Genomic DNA, 20,652 nt, shown 5'->3' on the forward strand with positions numbered 1-20,652 from the left:
GGACCTTGGGCCTGGTGTATGCCAAACAAGCACTCCACTACGGAGATTATTTCCAGCCCAACATTCAATGTACCTAATACTCTAGGAGGCTGAGGCAGGACTGCAAGTTCCAGCTTGGCTTAAACTTCAATTTAAAAAAAGGGGGAGGGAGGCGGACAAGTAACTCTGGGTAAAAGTCTTGGGTTCCATCTTCAGTCCCCCAACCCCTTCGCACCACCACTGCCGCCAAAAAAAATATTCCATGGTTTGGGGCGATTGCTCAATGTGAAACTCTCTGCCGAGTACGGGCTAAGCCCTGAGTCCGCCAAAAAGGAAAAGAAAATCTGTCTCCTACTTTTGAAAGATCCTTTTAACAATCTGACGGCAACTTCCCTTTCTGATTATTTTCTCCTCTCCCACGGAAAGACGCGGACACCCGGTGTACACGTTTCCAAACCATCAGGTATGCTGTCCGCACGTTCCTTCCACCGGGGGACCTGCCGAGGCCGGCCACACTCGGGCGTGCCCGCTTCAGGGGCCACCGCCATCCCTTGCGCCTCCGAGGCCCGGAGCAGCACTCCCGGTCGTTTCCCAGCCGCTGGTCACGTCGCGAAAAGAGAGGACACACGACAGGGGCCCTAAGGCACAGTACGGGGGAGGCTCGAGGGTCCCCTCGGCTGGGACTCCTGCCAAAGAGGGGCTCACCTCTCCGAGCCGCAGCAACAAAGCCCCGCAGCCTCGCCCGCCGCCCCAGCGCTCGGGGACAGCAGGCACAGGGAGCCGGAGGCGGGGCCCACGTGCGCGGAGGGGCGGGGCCACGCGCGCGGGGGCGGGGCTGGACCCGAAGGGGCGGGGCGTGTCTGGGGGGGCTCGTGTGGGCGGGGCGGCGCGTCCAGCACGTCCCGGGGCGCGGGGCGGAAGGGGTGGGGCCGGCGGGAGGCTCGGGTGGTGAGCAGCTAAACATGTCTGGGGGCAGCAGCTGCAGTCAAACCCCGAGCCGGGCCATCCCCGCCACGCGCAGGGTGGTCCTCGGCGACGGCGTGCAGCTGCCGCCCGGGGACTACAGCACGACCCCCGGCGGCACGCTCTTCAGCACCACCCCGGGAGGTAGGCGGGGGTCCGGGGTCAGGGGTCTGGGCGATCCGTGCGTCGCAGCTGGCAGCAGCGGCCAGGAGGTGTGCGGAGGCTGCGAGGGGCGCGGGTGGCCGCCCGGGCGTCTGCCGCCTGCGGGGCCACGCGGTCTCGAGCCTGGGCTGCACCTTCCATGGTTAGATACAGCGGCGTGGCCTCGCGCGCACAAACCCGCGCGCGAGCCAGGGTCGGCGGCCCGTTCTCTGGGGAAGGCCAGGCCTGGAGTTTGCCTGCCGCGGGCAGTCTCCGTCTCAAATGATGCCCCCTGCCAGGGTCCTTCCTCCTCTCAGAGGGACCCCTGGTTTCGCGTGGGACAGAGCCTGGGGACCAAGTTTCTGCTCCGGCCACGTTCCCCAGTAGCTGTGACGCGTGCAGCCTTTACGCGCGTGGAGTCCCCTGCGGAGAAATGCGTCCGTCTGGCCAGGGCAGCAGCGCCGTGTGGCCGCTCTGGCGTGGCCGAGGAAAAGGAAGCCGAGCTGGCGCGGTGGGGGCGCGGCGCCCGTGTGTATGATGAAATCCTCGTGGCGCGCCGCTGCGCTCCGACCTCGCGCCGCCCCAGCCCGCGGCCCGGCCTCCGGCGGCGACGGCCAGACCGGCAGGGACGGCCGCATGGGCGGCCCAGCGCTTCAGCACGAGTGCCTCGTACTCCACGACACAGGGCTCTGAGGCCCCAAAGCTTGAGCACGTAGCCGTCTGCGTTGTCACATCGCTTTCCTAGACCCGGTACTTTTACTAGAAATGACCCAAGGAAAAGTTGCCAGGAATCTGACTTGCCACTCTTAATTCTATTGCTTTTCTTCTTGCACGGCCTTCCCAGCCCGTGTTGTTCCCTTTGTCTTTTTCTGACAATTAGGTGTTTTTCAAGTGAAGCTGTGAAGCTGCTGTTCAGGCTGGGCGGGGAGGAAGCCCCTGAAAGCTGGGATAGCCCTCTGGCTGCTCCCTTTGTTGTTGGGGGGGGGGGGGGCGCGAACGAGAGCAAGTGTATCATAACCAGGCTACCTGTGTGGGCAGCTCTCGATTTGGCTGGAGGGTGGGGGATTTGGCAGCCCACGAGAAACCTTCCCTTTGGAGGTCTTTGGTGGGGAAGAAGAAGATGGGGCTTCTGCGGCAGCGCTAGGAGCTGGGTTCCAGCCTTTGTTGAATGTCCTTGGAGAGAGCACCGGACACTATCCATAGCCTGGGCCACCCAGCTTGCTCGTGTCCAAGTCGGTGAGCCTGGCCCTCCTTAGTTCCGCAAGGTGGAGAATTCTTCTTTGGAGTCCGTGTACCCCACCTCTGCCAGGCAGGCAAGCTGACCTGACACCCTTGCCGCTCCAGCCCTGAGCCTTTTACAGTTAGCATGGGAGTTGCCTGGGGCCCGATTTGAGTGTAAGTTAGACTTGGATTGTGTAGGTCTGCGGTGCTGCGATGTGCCCAAGGTCTCATCTCTTCTCTGCTCTTCTCTTCTCTTCTCTTCTCTTCTCTTCTCTTCTTTTAAGACAGGATCTCACTTTATAGTTTAGGCTGGCCTAGAACTCTCTATGTAGTCCAAGCTGGTCTTGAATCAAGCTCTGTGATTCTAGGTGTAAGCCACCATGCCTGGCTAATTCCTGTATTTCTAACCACCATGAATTTATAGAGCACCATAGGACACTCCTTGCCTTTCCAGGTCCTGGCATCTGGTGAAAAGTAATGACTGTGCAGAGAATGGTGGTGCATACCTGTGATACCAGCTGTGGGAGGCTGAGGCAGGAGGATAGCAACTTTGAGCCCTGCCTGGACAATTTAACAGCAAGATTCCATCTCAGAATAAAAAAGGGCTGAGGCCAGGGATATAGCTCTGTGGCACAGCAATTGCTTGGCAAGTGTGAGGTCCTGAGTTTGATTTCTGCTCCCCACTCCCCAAAAAAGGGCTGAGGATGTAGCTCAGTGCAGAGGCCCTGGGTTCAATCCCCAGTACTACAAAAAAAAAAAAAAAAATGTGATGATTGTATTTAAGTAAACATATCCTTGAGGTTGGGTTTAGTGTCCATAAAGTCAGGGTCTGGAGAGACAGTTTTGACAGATTGGCTACCTGGCTTGCTTCCAGGGACCATCAGCTTCTCTGAAAGAGCTTTTGGAATAAGTCACTCTGGCTGGGGAAGTCCAAGCCCTCCTCATTCCCTCCACATCCACTTAACTTCGCATGGTCAGTAACCCCTTGCAGGCTGAACCACTGAGCAGAGACGGGAAGAGAAATTTGCTTAAAGGAATTTGTATTGAGGCAGGGTCTCACTGCAGTTCAGGCTGGCCTCACACACACAGCTGTTTTCCTGTCGCAGCCTCCCAAGTGCTTCGATTACAGGCTTGCACCATCTCACCTGGCCTGAAGGGAATGTGTGTATTTGAGTCCAGGGTAGGTGTGGGGTCTTAAAACTCTCTGGCAAAACCTTTGAATGGGTCAGAACCTTTCTTCCCCTCCCCCATCCACTCTGCACATCCCCAATCCTGTTCCTGGGGTTCAGGGTTATCAGAGGTGAGCACCCAGCGCTGCAGGTGTTAATGGCACCCTGTTTGGTTAGGTGAGCAGCCTCTGTGCCCTGGAAGCACACCCTGTAGCTGCCCAGTCTTTCTGTAAGCAGGGAGGGGGAGGTGCACCGGGCCCTGAGGCTTTGATCATGTGTCATAGAAGTTAGTGTTGAGGACAGGCTGGAGAGCTAGGAAGAGAAGGCAGTGGAGATGCAGGTTCCCGACTCATCCTGACCCAACCTTCCTCTTCGTGTTTGGAGCATGCGTACTGACATGTCCCTCACTGCCCAGAAGACTGCCGAGAAGATGGGGTTTTTCCGGGTATGGATGCCCCAAAGACTGTAGTGGTGATGCCAGGCCTCCTCATTTTGTTCATATGATGGCTGAGGATCAAACCCAGACCTTCCCAGCCAACTGTGTCTCCAGACTACTTTATCTTGTAGTTTGAGACAGGGTCTCACTAAATCAGCATGCCCAGGGTGGGCTTAAACTTGTGAACCTCCTGCCCCAGGTTCCCAGAGTTATGGGGTTACAGGCAGATGCCCCATCTAGACACTAGAGGCAGTACAACTTCTGGGTTGGGCTTGCCACTTAGGAAGGTGACACTGGACATGTAGCTTGGCAGTGGTGCAGCACCCACCTTGCGTGAGTTCTTTCCGAAGCAGCAGTCCAGGCTGGCCTTGAACTTGTTAAATTGCTGAGCTAGTCTTAAACTGACAGTCTCACTGCCTCAGCCTCCCTAGTGCTGAGATGACGCCTGAGCCACCACACCCAGCACCCTTTTATATTTAAGTGAGAACTCTTCCCTGGTTGTGTGGTCTAGGGCTGAGAAATTGTAGACTAATCATAAGTGTACATTATGTAGGTTTTAATGACTTTTACAGGTTTGTTCTTTTTTTCCCTGTAATAGCAAAAAGGTCTCTCGTTATCAAATTTGGTAAAAAAAAAAAAAAAAAAAAAAAGGCAGGCATTACTGTGTCCGTGTGCAGGCATGATCAGCCTCTGATCTCAGCGCTTGGGAGGTTGAGGCAGGAGGATCACTGTGAGCTGGAGATCAGTCTGTGTAGAAGCCAGGCGAGGCATCTCTCCTTGGATGTAGAACAATGGTTGCAACATTAGTTAAGTCAAGTCTTATTTCCATATACTGATGCTATTTCCTTCTCCCTTGAATTGGCTTTAAGCAATACAAATAAGACTAGCTAAGGTACTAATATGCAATCCTTGAATCTAATCTGGCACTTTTCTGTTTCCTCCTGTAGCACTCTCTGTAAAGGGTTGAGTGCAGAGTCGCTCAGCTCCAGTAATGTCAGCTGGGTACAGCCTCAAAGTAAGAGGCTGTGACCCCCCAGGGCACACAGTTTTACACATCATAAACTAACGCAACAGCCTCCTAAAACCATTTAAATGCTACCCTCATTGAATTATGCAGACTGATCCTTCTGCATATCATTCTTCCTGCATATTGCAAAGCTGCTTTTCTCCCTACCTGACTGGCCAGCTCAAGTTACTCATGTGATTACTGCCATCCTCCCTGTTATTCATCCTCAAGCCACCCCCTTCTTCACAAGATAGTAAATCTGGAAGAGGGCCTTGGTGCATGTATCCTCACTTGGATCAGGCTTAGGACCCTTGGATGCCCATAATTTTGAGTATGTCTTGGTGCCTTTACTCTCGCTGTGGGTTACATTGGAGGTGGTAGATTGGAAGGAACTCGCTAGGATTCCAATAATGTTTCTATGAGATTACAAATATAACTTTCTGGATTACAAGATGAACTGGAAAAAGGATTACAATATTTGGGTCACAAATATTGTATAACACTTGGATTACAATATTATAAGGAATTACAATTGGGATTATAATATTGGGGTTTCAATAAGCCCAGAATACATAGTGAGTTCAAGGCCACCCTGAGCTACTGAGCTGGACCCTATCTGAAACAAACAAAAAAGTGGTTCTGTGTCCCATCTATTGATAGAAAATAGCGAAGCATTTTCTCCTGTGGACCTTTTTCTGATGTTCTAGAAGGTGAGTTCAGGAAGGAGTGAAAAAAGGGTTGTTGCTGAAGACAAAAGTTCTTAGCTGTCAAGTCATTTAAAGGTGTGAATTCTTGAGTATTCAAACAGATGAAAAATCTGCTGCCTCACCTTCTGAACCCCAGGCTGCTGTCATTTCTTGTTACCATTCTTCGTGTGTTTGTTTATATGAAAGTCTTTCATAATGGCCTTACTGAGGCTGGGGATTTAGCTCGGCACCATAAGCGCCTGGCAGCAGGTCATAAGTTCGAAAAAACACAACAAAATGGCCTTACTGGTCCTGGTTCCCTCAGAAGATGAAGACTTAAGCTGGAGGTGGTGGCACAGGCCTGTCATCCTCACACTCTGGCTGAGGCAGGAGGATCACAAACTCTGGTCCCACCTAGGCAATTTATTGAGACCCAGTCTCAAAAAATAAAGGGATTGTGGATGTAGTTCAGCAGTGGGGCCTCCCTGGCTGGGTCTGATTCTCAGTATGAAGAATAAAGAAAAAGAAAAAAGTAGGTGGAGGGTTGAGACATAGCTCAGTGGTGGTGGAGCACTCACCCAAGTCAAGCAAAGCCCTGGTTCTGACCCCAGCAACACACGTGCACACACAGAGGAGATGAAGAGCTGGGAAGGATGCTGGAACGGAATGAAAGTGGCCCCGTGTCCCACAGGATAACCTCATTTCTTTTCCACCAGGCCTGGTCCCCTGGGTTTGGCTTATTGATGTCTGCATTGCGTGGGCCGTGGCAGTTGTCTCAGCAGGCTGTGGGGTTCCACCCCATCCATTTGTAACTGGCCCCAGCTGTTTCAGTTGCTTGTGTTCCTTCCCCCATTCTGAGCAAGGAGCAGAAGGGACTTTGCTGGGTTCGTGGACTCGGGGGCCCATGTACCTTACTGGCCTCAGCAAGAGTAGGTGACCTCTGCCCAGCCCTGGGTGTTGCATGGTAGGGCAGCAACACATTTCACGACCTAGCGACTCATTGAGAGAGCCTGGAGTCCCTTTTGGCTGCCCTGGGCTTCCTCTCTTTCTGACAGTGGTTAGACCAGGTTAGCTTTTGCTATATAATAAGCCATCTCAAAACTCAGTCATTTAAACAATAGTTTGTTACTCCTATGTTGGGCATTTTTTGTTTTTTGACACACAATCTGCTATGTAGCCCAAGCTGACTTCAAACTTAAAGCAATCCTCCTGCCTCAGCCTCCTGCATACTGAGATTGCAGGCATGTGCCACCACCACACTCTGCCCTCCTTGGGCTTTTTTTTTTTTTTGGTCTTTTTGAGACAGGGTCTCACTATGCAGTTCAGGCTGGCCTTGGGCTTATTTCAACTGTCCTCCTGCCTCAACCTCCTAAATGCTGGCGTTACAGGAATGCGCCACCATGCCCAGCTTCTTCGGCATTCTTTATTGGCCTTGCTTGAGCTGACTCATGTGGCCATATAGAGTCTACAGGTGGACTGCCCGGGGCTTGGAAAGTCCAGTACATCCTTTCCTATAGGCCTGGGGCATTCCTGGGACATTGGGAAGCCTGGAGCCTGCTCTGTTCCCTGGGGATGATGATAGCTCATCTACCCAAGGATTTGCAAAGACAGTGTCTAGGGCCACCTGAGCCACGAAGTCTTGATATCATCACAGAGGAAGTCTTCTCTGAGGCAGAACAAGCCCCTGTACAGCCATATTCCCAGAGGAGGAGAAGGAGAGTGACAGTCTTTCCCCTGCAGGCAGCTGTCCACAGGGTCACACCTCTAAGAAGGGTCCTGTGGCTGCTGCCCATCCTGGGCCAGCCAGGTACAGCAGCTGACAAGAGGACAAGCTGTGACTCGGAACGTAGACAGCCCTCCTGAACCCTTGAGTCCTGCATGCCAGGCCTCATTCATGAGGTCCATATCCAGTCCACAGAGCAGATCACACAGATGGCCACGATGCCAGGCCACAGGTAACATTGTCCACTCATTCCATGTTTCCCAGCTAATCCTTGCTCAGTCCATCTCCCCTTCCAGCCGTCCAGGCTATGGAAACCCCTGTCTGCCCTGTCACCCCACCACCACCACCAACATCCCAGCCAAACACCTAGGCACTCAGCAGGATCGGCAGTCCAGAAGCAGGTTGTCGCAAGGATCCTAGAGGCTGTGATCGGTTCAGAGCTTCACTTCACGCAGGTGAACCACCAGGCCTCCTGAGTCTGTCTGTTTTGTCTTTTTGAGACAGGGTCTTACTATGTTCAAGCCATGAACTCACTGTGTATCCCAAACTGGCCCTGACCTTGTGGGGATCTTCTTGCTCAGTCTCCTGAGTGCAGGGATTACAGGTGTGTGCCACCATGCCCTGATTTTTTTCTAATTTTGAGGATTTCACTAAGTCAACAAGTTGCCCAGACCGGAGTTAAGCTTGCAGTCCTCCTGCCTTGGCCTCCTGGATACTGTGACATGTGCCACCTCGCTCAACTACAGCTTTTCTTTCCTTCTGTTTTGGTGGAAGTCTGAGCTCCGAGTGGGCTGGTTTTTTCTGAGGCCCTTGCCTTGCAGGTAGCCACCTTTTGTGTCTTCATGTGGTCTTCCCTCTGGGGCCTCCGTCCAAATCTCTTCTTTCTCTGAGGACACCAATAAGGCCACCCTAATGGCCTCGTTTTAGACCAGTCCAACAAAAGACCTGATTTTACTCCAAAGTTCAAGGGTCGTGTTTCAAGGCAACTTGAGGGAGACACAGTTCAGCCCATTGAAGAGCCACTCCCCATTCTGAGGGACCCATGCATTGTCAGCTGGAGCCATAGGAAAGGGGACTTCCTGTGAGTGAACCGAAGGACCGTTCACTGTGCTCTGCGTGGAGCTCTCAGAGGCTGAGAGAGGCAAGAGGGCCATGCAGTCCAGGCCTTCGCCCCGTGATTAAACCCAGGCCCTGTGGGTGCGGAGCTAACAGACCCACAGAGCTTCGTCCAGCTGGCCCATTCTGTCAGGGGTCAGGGGAAGCCGATAGGGACCCTTTGCATGAGGGTGCACCCCATGCAGTCTCAGGTGTGAAATTCTGGCCCTCCAGAATCTCGGGTCTGCCTGCTTCCTCCCTGTGGCCTGGCTGTGGCCTTCGAGAAAGCTGTTCTCTCTGCTTTCTGGCAGTGGGATCCCGGGGGAGGGCTTAGCTCCCAGCCTCCCTCCCTCCTTCTGCCGTGAAGTGCTGTCTCTCTCTTGCCCTGGAACGTGAACAGCAGTTCTAGGAATGTTGATGTCCCTGCATGCCTGCCAAGCCTAGGTCCCTGTTGTTCCTAGGATGCCTGGCCAGCAGCAGCTGGTGGGAAGCTCAAGGCGGAACATCCTGTCCCACACTCCCCCCTGAACTTCAGGTGGTGGGGCACAGCGGCACATGCCTGGCATCCTGGCCGCTCTGAAGCCCGAGGCAGGAAGGTCACCAACTGTAAACCCAGCCTGGGCAGGAGGTTTTGTTTCCCTCTGTGGTGTTAGAAATTGAATTCAGTGCCTTTTACAGGATCTCCTTAAATTGGTAAGGTGCTGTCACAAAACTTGCCATCTGCGTGCCTCAGCGTTCCAAGGGCTAGGATTACAACTATGCACCAATGTGCTGGCTCATACTTTATTCAAAGAGCAAAGAATCCATTTTGTGGTGCTGGGGATCAAAGCCAGGGCCTTGTGCATGCTAGTAAGTATCCTACTCAGCCTTCAGAAGACTCTTGGTATTTGTTATTAAATCTTCATAACACTCCTTGAAGGTATGCACCTCTGTCCTCTGCTCCCCTTCTGTCCATTCCAGGGCTTTCACACGAGCTATGGTACTTCCTAGCATTTTTAAAACTTGGGTGGTTGGTTGGTTGGTTTGAGACCAAGTCTCAGCCTCTCAAGTGCTAGGATTCCAGGTGTGCGCCACCATACTCTGCATGGATTTCATTCTTCCTCTTGTAGTGGAGAGTGAAACCATGACTTGGAGTTGGGGGACTGATATGTGATGACCCTGGGTTGAGCCCAGATTTTACATTAAGCACCTGCCAACACAATCCTAAAAATAGACATGGTATGGCTGGTGCTTTAAAAATAGAGGGAAGATTCTAGTACACGTCTCTTGTTTCACAAGTGAGAGAACCGGACCCTCAGGCATGATGGCAAGCCTTTTAGGTGCTTTCTGTGTTACAGACAGTGCTGCTGCTGCCTGTAGGTTGGCTCCCACTGCCCTAGGGAGGGTATGTATTGCTATAGGCAAACTGTCATCAACGAAAAGCACATCCTGAGAAAAAATGCTCTCCTCTATTAGATGTCCCTCTGAGCTAGAAGTCCCACACAACACAGCCACCCAAATTCAAGTTCACAGTAGCTTTTGGATTTTTGAAGGAAGGATAAAAGTAGGCTCAGCATTCCTCTCCTAAGTCTGTTTTTGTTTTGGGTTTGGGTTTTTTTGAAACAGGGTCTCACAATGTAGGTCAGGCTCACCTTGAACGCACTGTATATCCTACGCTGGCCTTGAATTTATGGTGATCCTCCTGCCTCAACGCTGGGGTCACAGGTGTGCAGGTGTGCGTCACTTCATTTGCCCTTTTTCTTTTCTCTTTTTTCTTTTCCCTTTTTGATACTGGCCATTTAACCCAGTCCTCCCCCCACCCCCTTTTTAGGCACGGTCTTGCTAAGTTGTCCAGGCTAGACCTGAATTTGTAATTCTCCTGCATCTCCAAAGTTTTCTTATCTGCTGTCTAACTTACCCCAGCTCTGAAATTGGTTCTCGGCGTGTGATGGGTCACACGTCCTCCCCCAGCAGCATGGATGGCGTAGCTCCTCTCAGCTTTGGTCCTGATCCACACCACTGTGGCACAGCAGGCAGAAGTGCTGGCCTCCCGGGAGCTGACAGCACTAGCAGCTGGGTTTGGAGACTGGGTTAGAAATGCTGTAGCAGGGTCAGTCTGGGTATGGGGGCGCACGCCTGTAATCCCAGCACCTGTGGCTGAGACAGCACAGCTACCCGGAAGCTTAAAGTTAGCCTGGACTACAGAATACACAGTAAGACCTTGTCTCAAAACAAACAATAAAAAATGATAGGCCCAGCTGTTCTTCACAGGCAGTTCAGGACAGAAACCCAAAGAGGCGCCAGAGCCCAGTGACACAGAAGGTTTGAGGCTTGGGGTAGGATGACATGATCCCCATCTGCTCTGGGTCCCCTCCAGTGCCAGGCATCCTCCACCTACCCTTTGGCTGATCTGACTCTAAACTGCTGTGGGAAATCTCAAAGTTGCAGCGATGACATGTCAGCATGCAGTCCCAGCTACTTGGGAGCCTGTGGCAGAGAATCACTTAGGCATTGGACCTTGAGGCCAGTGGCCAGAACCACATAGTAAGACCGTCTCCAAAGCGGGGGTGGGAATCAAATCCAACACTTAGAGGAGGCACAGCTGGAGGATCTGACCACCTCACCTTTTCCGTGGAACTGGGCCCAGAACCCAGGGCCTCTGCACTGAGCTACATCCCCAGTCCTTTTCTTAATTCTAAATTGAACACTGAGATATAGTCTCACTAAATCACTAGGTTGCTGAAGCTGGTTGCATCTTGAGATCGTTCTGCCTCAGCCGCCCACAGTTCTGTTCCACTGTGCCTGGCTACAGCTGACCTTCTCACTTGCCAAGTATGATCCCTGCCACAGAACAAGGACAGACATTATTCTGTTTCTTAAACTGTTCTGTTCTTGGAACCAAAATCTCAAAGTTTCAAAGATTTTAAGAGCAAAATTTGAGATGCAGAAAGATTAGAAATAATTCTTAAGCACGTATTTTTATACCAGTGAGGCAACTAATATTAAAACAAAATCTTTTTTTTTTTTTTTTTTTGCTACTGGGAATCAAACTCACAACCTTGCGCTTGCCAGGTAGGTGTTTAAGCCACTGAGCTAAATCCCTGGTTGCCAACAAAATCATTTGTGGAAATTCTTAATACTCTGGGAAAGAGTCAGAACTCACACTAGCTTTCTAGTTCAACATATTCTTTGCACACACATCAACAAATGCTTATTCGGAATCCACTATGTCATGGCGCCAAATATACAGATGCAAACAAAAATCTAATATCCCTAACACCTTGAAGTGAAGAAGAAAATGTGAAGGACATTAGTGTACCTGATCCAAAAGCCCAAATTTGGGTAATCTTCGGGGTCTTTGCTCCCTGGATCGGGGTGCTCCTTTACCAAGAATACATCTCTTTCTTTACTCTGAAAGGAAACAGCATATTAGCATTAATGGAACTCTTACACAGATGATCAGCCTCCAACCGAAAAGTCAGTCTCCAAAGACAGCGCTATTACAGAATCACTGCGTGACTGTCATGGTCGGTACCTACGTGTCCACCAAAGCCTCATGGTTTGTGGGGTGGGGGGTCTTTTGGGAGGTGACTGAGTCGTGGGTGTGTGACACTCATTGCTGGATCAGTACTGGGTTTACACCTGGGTGTGACACTGGGCGGCAAAGCCTGGTAGAAAGAGGTGGGTCGATGTGGCATGGCCTGGTAGGCCTTCTGTCCTGGTGCTGTGAGCTTTCTCCTCTGCCAGGGCACCCCCCCTCAGAACCAGCCGACTGCACTGAGACCCCACACTGAGCCAAATAAACCCTTCCTTCCTTAACTGGTGGGGTCGCGCATTTTGTGTCCCAGCGATAAGAAAGTGACTACAGCAGTGATCATTAAAAATGTAAAAAAGAGAAACAGGCAGCCTTCATCACCCTCACCTGTCCTCCCACCCCACAGATAAGCACCAACGGCTGGCTGCTGACTCCTCCCCAGATGCTCTCATTTGTTTGTTTATTTATTTTGGGTTTTTGTTTTTGGTCTTTTTGAGACAGAGGCTTGCTGTGCAGTTCAGGCTAGGATGGAGCTCACTTTGTAGCCTGGGCTGGTCTCAAAATTGCAGCAGTCCTCCTGCCTCAGCCGCCCAATGCTGGGATGGCAGGTGTAAGTCGTCATGTCTGGCATTGTTTTAATTTTTGTTGTTGTTTTTGAGACAGGGTCTTACTATATAGTGTAGGCTGACATTGAACTCAGGCAGTTCTCCTGCCTCAGTCTCCTGAGTGCTGGAAGGGATTACAGGTGTGGGCCACCATGCTCAGCTTTTGTTTGTTTCTTTAAAACAGGCTTGGACTTACGGTGGTCCTTCTCCTCAGTCTCTCAAGTGCTGGCTACCATGCCTGGCCGGCTCACTGATCTGTAAAATGGGGTTAAAGATGCCTATTCTGGCCAAGCTTGGGGACACGTGCCTGCAATCCAACCATTCTGAAGGCTGACGCAGGAAGAATAAAGTTTAAACCCAATCCCGGCAACTCAGCAACTTGGTGAGACCCTGCCTCAAAATAAAAGGCTGGGGATCTTTGAGTTGTATCTGAGAGCAAAGGCTCTAGGGTCAATCTCCAATATCCCTCTTCCCAAAATACCTGTTTGTATAGGTGTAGTACAGTGCATATCTGTAATTCCAGCTCCTCAGGAGGCTGGAGCAGGAAGACTACAAGTTTGAAACTAGTCTGGGCAACCTAGCAAGATCCTGTGTAAAGGAATCAAAAGCTAACTCACTAATGAGATGGAAAAAAAAAAAAGGAATCAAAAGGACTGAGGATACAGTTTAGTGCCTCCTGCATGTTGATAAAAAGATGTGTGCCCTGAAGCACTGTCCGGACAGCATGGAATACTGAGTGGGAGTCACTTTCTCCCGTGGGGTATGGTTGTCCTGGACTGGATCTGAGCTCTGCCAGGTGAGCTTGGTGTGGATCTGTAGAGGCAGAACTCTGAGCAGAGGGTGGGATTTGATAAAGAACTTGGACTTCTGCTGGAGCCACTCTTTCAAGCGGTGGGACACCTACCAGCAGGGGCTTCACCAGCTTCCCTGTGACCTCCCAGGGACCAGGATCATCTACGACCGAAAATTCCTAATGGAGTGTCGCAACTCCCCTGTGGCCAAAACACCCCCAAGGGACCTACCCACCATCCCCGGGGTCACCAGCCCTCCCAGTGATGAGCCCTCCGTGGAAGTCAGCCACAGCCACCTGCGCAGCAGTCCAGAAGACAAGCCGGCAAGTGGTGAGTAGAGGGACTGCCCTGTTCCCCAGGATTCTGGGGAGGAGGGGGTCCCAGTGACTCTCGTCCTCATAGGCCAGAAGGTGGAACCCTAAGTGGTACCAGCTTTCCTTCTGGGAGGGGCCCATGGACCACAGAGATGGCAATTTCATGCTATGAGGTAACATAAGTTAGTGGAGAGTTGATCAAAAATGTCAGTAGCAAGCAGAGTTTAACGGCAGCATTCAAGAGGCTGAGGCAGGAAGATGGACAGTTTAGGCCAGACTGGGCCACATAGGGAATTCAGGCTCAGCAAGGGCTGCACAGTGAGATCGTATAGATGGATTGGTAGAGACAGAGAGCGTCGAAGTGTTAGTGGCTCTGGCTAACTGCCCCTACATTATTGCTGCACACACACAGTGCTTGGAACATTCCCATGATGTTGTGGTACAGGAGATGCTTCATCAGAGACATGGCGTGCTTGCCCTCTAGGGTGTTACCTGACTACAAGATAGGAAGTACATCCGGAGGACTCCTGGCAGGGTGTGCTGCTTCAGCAGGGGGGGCAGGCAGAAACAGTGCGGCCTGTTGTCTCTGCAGCTTTGACCCTTGGTATCGAGGCCCTTCCTGGCGTCTGTCCCCACTCTCCAGTCACCAGCAGCCACCCTGGCCACGGTGCATGTGAACGTACTCTTTGTGCCGCCAGGCCTAGCTGGCCAGAGCCCTGAGGTTCCAGAGAGCCTGGGGCCAGAAGCTCTGCCACTGTGCCCAGAAGGCAGTGCCCAGGCCCCAACAGGAAGTCACTGGGCCTTGGGCTGGCAACCACCTCTGCAGGACCTGCAGGACAGGATACAGTGCCTTCAGAACCACCACACCCCAGAGGGGCAGGGGTGGATTTGTCTCAGTCTAGAGGACATGGCAAGGCAGGAGGTGAGCAGCAAGAGCAGGGTGGATTTGGGCACACGCCCAGCACAGGTGACAGGCAGGTCAGGCAGTGTGGTCACGGTTGATAGCCCAAGAATAGAGCTGGTGGGTAGTGACAGTTCTGCCATCTTCACTTTGCTTTCCTTGTTTGTAGGAAAAAGTCCTTCTCCTATCAGAGAAGGACTCGGGGGCTTTCACACTGAGCTACTTCCCCAGCTCTGTGTGTTTTTTGAGACAGTGTTTCACTAAGTCAATCAAATGCCGAGGCTGGGCTAGGGTTGAGGACCCTCCTGGATCATAGGCATTGCAGGTCGAGCCACGTGAGCCTCTGCCACTTCCACTTTTTACCTGAAATCAAAGCAAGAGGACACTGAGGATGGATCTGGTCAGCCCTGCAGCTGCTGAGTCACCATTACCCAAGGGTATCACTCCGTCCTGCCCGTGTGCAGGGTGCTGTCTGCCCCGGCCCATGGCAGATGCAGGCCCAGTCTGGCAGCCTGACATGCATGGCAGTGGACGCCACACCATGGCCCAGCAGGTGCACATGGTTGCTGAGCTAGGACCGAGGCAAGACTTAATTTAATTGTTTACTGGACACCAGAGGACAAGAGCCCTCAGATGCAGATTCGTGTGAACATGACTGCTGTTGCTGAGTATACTTCCCATATCTGGGACTGTTCTGCTCAGGAGACTAGTGAGGCAGTTTGACAGCATTTTTTTTTTTATTTTATTTTTTTGGTCTTTTTGAGACAGGGTTTCACTGTGCAGTTCAAACTGGCCTTGAGCTCACTTCTTTGTAGCCCAGGCTGGTCTCAAACTTGCTGCAGTCCTGAGCCTCAGCCTCCAGAGTGCTGAGACTACAGGTGTGTACCATAACTCCCAGCTGCATGAATTACATGGTAATGTTAGGGGGTTGCTGAATTATCCAGATACTTGCTTTCTTTACAGCAGGGTCAGGTGATTCTGCCAACTGGACATGTGCCTAGGAGGTTACTGTTTTCCAAACCAAACACTAGCACAAACGTTGAGCAGTTTTATTTATTACAGTACTGGGATTGAGGCCAGGACCTTCAAGGTTACATCCGCAGGCTCCTAACCCCCACACCTTTTTTTGAGATAAATGTTACCCAACCTGGGCTTGAACTTGGTGATTTCCTGCCTCAGCCTACCAGAATGCTAGGATTACAGGCTTGTACCACCATGTCTGACTAGAAGGTTTATATTGAAAGGATATTTTTTGATGCAGTCACTTTTTTGGGGGGGGAGGGAGGCACCAAGAATCAAACTCGCTATGCCACTGAGCCATATCCCCAACTGTAGTCGCTTTCATGTAAGACCACAAGTAGCTGCTCATCCAATTTGGTTTGGTTCAGTTCGGTTCAGTTCAGTTTTAAGATAGGATCTTGCTATGTATGTAAGTCAGACTGGCACAGTGATCCTCCTGCCTCATCCTCTCCATTACTGGGATTACAGGAAAGCACCACCATACCCAGCTATCACCCTTATTTAAAATAAAAATTACAGAAGATTCAAGACTGCTCCTCTTGCTGAGGAGGAAACCTAGTCTCTGCTGTTTGGCTTGGGGTTGAGAAGGAGCCAGAGCTAGGCTTGGAAGGCTGGGCCTGTGGCAGCCAGGCACTCCTAGCCTCCCCTGGCACATAAGTGGGGCCTTAGCATTCCCATGTGCCCATTGCTCAGTCTATCTGTCTGCTCCCTAGGTGAAGAGTCACAGTTTGAGATGGACATTTAAGGGACCAGCCATCCGACCAGCTTCCGAGCTACAAGGCCTTCTTGGGAGAGGACCGCACCAGCCTGCCTTTGGAATGATCCAGCCTCCCGGGCAGGTGTGGGCCACGGGGCTGGCCACGTCCCCCACTCAGGGCACCTGCCTGCACCTGCAATTACAGCACAGACCCCCTTCGTGCCTCTTTACTGTGGAGCCGCTACCCAGGGCCTCACCTGTGCCTGCAGCCAAGGACCACCAGCAGATGTAGACGCTCTCTGAGCAGTGCCCGGCTGCTCCAGCCCTGGCCTCTGGGGTCACTCCCTGCTTCCTTCAGTTGGGGAGTCTGGGAAAGCGTTCCTCTTCCCCAAGACAGGAAATAAAAGCCAGCCTCACCCTAGGGCCAAGCTGTGGGCTCTGTCTGAGCTCTTCTTAACTTGGGCATATCACTGGGCTGGGTGATCACTGTGCTGGCCACTGCCTACTCTTCAGGGTCGCTCTGTGCCGCCCTTCAAGTTTGCTGAGGCAGGCAGACGAGGCAGCCTCAGTGCCCACGGGACTGAGGCCCAGCCTGCGTCTCTTGCTGTTCACCAGCTTCTTGTGGGCTTTCTCCCTGACGCCCATACAGGTCCCCTTCCCCTCAACCCTGTCCTACCCAGGAAAGAGGGCAGGGCCACGCCCCTGCTGGTATGGTCTCCTGAGCCCGGGCTCCTGATCTTTGTCAAGGGATCCCTTTGTGCGAGTTGAGCTCTATGTGTTTGAGTTGAGCTCTATGTGTTTGATTGAAATGAAGGAATGTCCCTTAATAAAAGGAAATAAGGGTAGCATGGTGACACAGGCCTATAATCCCAGCACTCTGGGGCTGAGGCAGGCTAATCATCAGTTCAAGCCCAGCCAGGGTAACTGAACAATTTGGAGTCTGTCACAGAAATTATAAGAAATGGGCAGGGGGTTTAGCTCATCAGCCTAAGTGCCTGCTTAGCAAACTCAAGGTTGTGAGTTTGACCCCTCACCACCAAAAAAAAAATTACAAGAAGGGCTGGAGATACAGCTCAGTATAAAGGCCCCGGATTCAATCACCAGTACTGCAAAAAAAAAAAAAAAAAAAAAAAAACATGAAAGATGGTACAGAGCTGGGGATGTGGGTGTGTAGTTCAGCAGAGGAGCATTGCCTAGCAATGCACAGACCTGGGTTCAGTCCCTGGCAAAAACAAAACCATGTGGAACCAGGCAGCCGGGAGCAGGCTGTGGAAGTGGTGTCAGGCCCAGCAGGGAGCCTTTGGGGTGGGGGATGCTGAGAACAATGGGGAGAGGGGTGTCTAGCATTAGCTGTAGGGGTCTCAGAACCAGGTGTGTCAAGGAACCCACGTTAAGCTGGGCGAGGCAGTACACACTGGAACTCCAGCTAACCCAGAAACTGAGGCAGAGAACTGAGTTTGGGACCAGGCTGGACTGCCCAGTGAGATCCTAGCTGAAAGCAGCTATCCACTTCAGGTAGAACAGGTGGTTTTGTGAGTTGGGAGTAAGTGGCAGGCCCAAGTCTTGGCTGAGAAACAGCAGGTGTTTCTCCAAGGCTAGGGGGTAGACGGCCCCTCGGTCACAGCACTTGCCAGCCTACTCATGGGAGCCACAGGGCTTGGGTGACAGTCCTTTGCCTGGCCTCTCAGTTGTGTGGAGCCCCCTTTGCTCACTAGGGCGCCCGCTGGAGTCGCATCTGGTAGAAGGCCCAGCCTCTTCCTGGCCATGTGAAGGTGGGGGTGGAGTTATGGAACAATGACAAGATCCTCCAGCTAGCAAGACAGCCTTTCTTTAGCTTTTCAGCAAAGGAATTCTGATTTCTGACATCCCACAGACACAGCAATCTCACCAGTTCACTTTACTACACTGTAGATCAATTTAAGTTTTGTTTGTTTGGGGGTTTTTTTGGTACCTGGGATCGAACTCATAACCTCGTGCTTGCCAGACAGGCATTTATGCCACTGAGCTAAATCCCAGGCCCAAATTCAAGGATTTTTTAAAAATGGGCTTCTTTGGTATTTGGGGGACCACAATAAAATTGTCCAGATGGGGCTGGGGATTTAGCTCAGCGGCATAAGCTCCTGCTTTGCAAGCAGGCAGTCGTGAGTTCAATCCCTGGTATCCATAAAAAGGAAAAAGACAAAAATAAATAAATAAATAAATAAAATTGTCCAGAAGCATGCATTTTCCCTGTCAAGCAAAAGCATTCTCTGGAAGATCCAGGTTTTCCTTGAGCATCTGCTCTGGCTGGGTGCTGTAGAGTGACAAAGATGTACAACTCAGCTTTGTCCTGGAGCATGTGAAATCTGGTGGGACCACTGTGGCCCAGCTTAGCACACTGTGTGCTAGGCCTGGGTGCTTTAGAGATGCACATTTTAGGAGATCTTGGCTGGTATAGTAGCACATTCCTGTAATCCCAGCACTCAGGAGGCTGAGGCAGGAGGATTGTTAAAAGTTTGAGACCAGCCTGGGCTACAAAGTGAGCTCAAGGCCAGCCTATTGAAAAGAACCAACGGGAAAAAAAAATCCTAGTTTGCCCTTTCCTCTGTCACTCAAACTAAGCTACAGTATGTGTCCTCGCTAGAGCCTACAACCTAATTAATGGCACCGTGAGCAGTAAAGTGTCACTGGGCCTGCACAAGCCATCCCCATGTGACTGCTCAGAGGTAGTGTATAGTATATACCTATACTGTAAGGTATAGAAGATGTCTGAGGAGCCTTCCTGGAGATGACACCTGATGGGACTGGAAAAATTTGAGGTTGGAGGCCCACCTGCATCCTAACTGGCGCAGTCCTGGCTCAAGCGGGTTGGCTGGGGGGAGCTGAAGCTCCTGGTCCGACCTTGAGGGAGGTCAGGAAGGGAGCACTGGTTTAAGAATTATTCTTTGTGACTGGCATGGAGGTCACCAACCTTAGAGACTTCAGTGAACCGTGGAGCCAAGGAGCAGAACTTTGTGACTCACCAACCTCCAGGTAGCCAGACTGGGCCCAGTGGAGAAGCCCCACGCCAGTGCTGCTTAAAAACAGTGCTTGGGGAAGGGTGGGATCCATCAGTGGATTCAGCAAGTGATCTTTCACAGCTGAGTAGAAACCATTTTATTCACACTAGCATGGTGCTGAAGAATTACAAGGGAACTGGGAAACGGAAGCCTGAGAAAAAGTGAAATAACCAAAAGAAGCTTTGATTGGATGTAAATTGGAGCCCACAGGACAGGCCAGCAGAGCAAGGACAACCAGTACAGGCTGGAGCAGAAATACAGTAGGGAGAAAGGTGTGTGTGGACCCCATCAAATGTGGGGCAGGATGTGCTTGATTTCAGCAGCTTGGGGGGCAGATGGTAACGTTAGGTGGCCTGGAATTCCACTGTTGGAACTGTGCCTTGTAGCAGAGCTCATTACAATCTAGTCATGGTTCCCCAAATTTAAGAGGTATTTTTACTGTTTTACACTTGCTCATGGCTAGTGACTGTTCCAGTTCCTAATTCCAGAGCTCTGGGCCATGCAGACAGCTACAGTCACTAGCAGGCAGCTGTGGCTGATTCTCAGGCAAACCACAGGAAGAGAGATCTAGAGCCAGGCAGGCTTTCAGGCATCCGCTGGGTGCTCCGTGCTTCGGGGCCAACGCAATGAGAAGAAATGGAGGAAAGAGCCGCGCACAGTGGCACACCCCTGTGATCCCAGAATCGGGAGGCTGAGACAGAAGATTTGCCAAATTTAAGCCCAGCCTGGGCAATTTAACAGTTTAGTAAGACCCTGTGTGGGAACATTGAAAAGGCCTGGAGATGTAGCGCTGCATGAAGGCCCTGGGTTCAGTCGCCAGCAATGCTCTCTGCCCTTCTGGGAATGAGAAGTGATGCGCACGCCTGAGTTCCCTAATGTGTGTTGTACACTGATCTGCTCCTGGGTTCAGGGCAGTGGACAAACCCCTGCTTCAGGGAGCCAGGCTTGTGGTGGGTGCCACAGTCTTCAGGAACTAATGCCTTTATATCTTGTTCTTCTGCACTGGTTTTTATTGTCAAAGTCACAGACCTGCTTCCCCTGGGAATAACGCACAGGCTTTAGCATTGCCAGGCTCCCCACTCCCAGACAGAAAACACATCCCATCCGTGCAGAAACCACTGGTCCTGCGTGGAAAGCCCACCTCACAGCGAAGACAGCAGGCCTCTTGGTGTCCGGGAGCATAAGAGCCAAGCCCTTGCTCCCCTTCAGGAGGATAAGGAGGCCTTCCCACAGGTGAGCAGGAGGAAGGTGCCATCCCGAGATGAGGTTTTGTTGGAACTCACATACTCCCAAGTGAGGTTGCTACAGAATAGTGGGACCGAGCAGGTCTCATGGGCTACAGCAAAGAAAGGC

The 20,652-nt window shown here is 51.8% G+C and overlaps 1 protein-coding gene across 1 annotated transcript; it reads left to right on the top strand.

The window, feature by feature from the left end:
* The first annotated feature begins 888 nt into the window (after nt 1-888).
* Nucleotides 889-16,689, top strand: Eif4ebp1 (eukaryotic translation initiation factor 4E binding protein 1). Its single transcript, XM_003462882.5, has 3 exons — nt 889-1,086; nt 13,480-13,659; nt 16,278-16,689. Exons 1-3 carry the CDS (start codon nt 942-944, stop codon nt 16,307-16,309), a joined length of 357 nt encoding a protein of 118 aa, XP_003462930.1. The 5' UTR covers nt 889-941; the 3' UTR covers nt 16,310-16,689.
* The last annotated feature ends 3,963 nt before the right edge of the window (nt 16,690-20,652 follow it).

This window comes from Cavia porcellus, unplaced genomic scaffold, assembly GCF_034190915.1.
Source record: "Cavia porcellus strain 051 isolate PalLab524CR breed Dunkin Hartley unplaced genomic scaffold, mCavPor4.1 scaffold_29, whole genome shotgun sequence".
Taxonomy (NCBI): domain Eukaryota; kingdom Metazoa; phylum Chordata; class Mammalia; order Rodentia; family Caviidae; genus Cavia; species Cavia porcellus.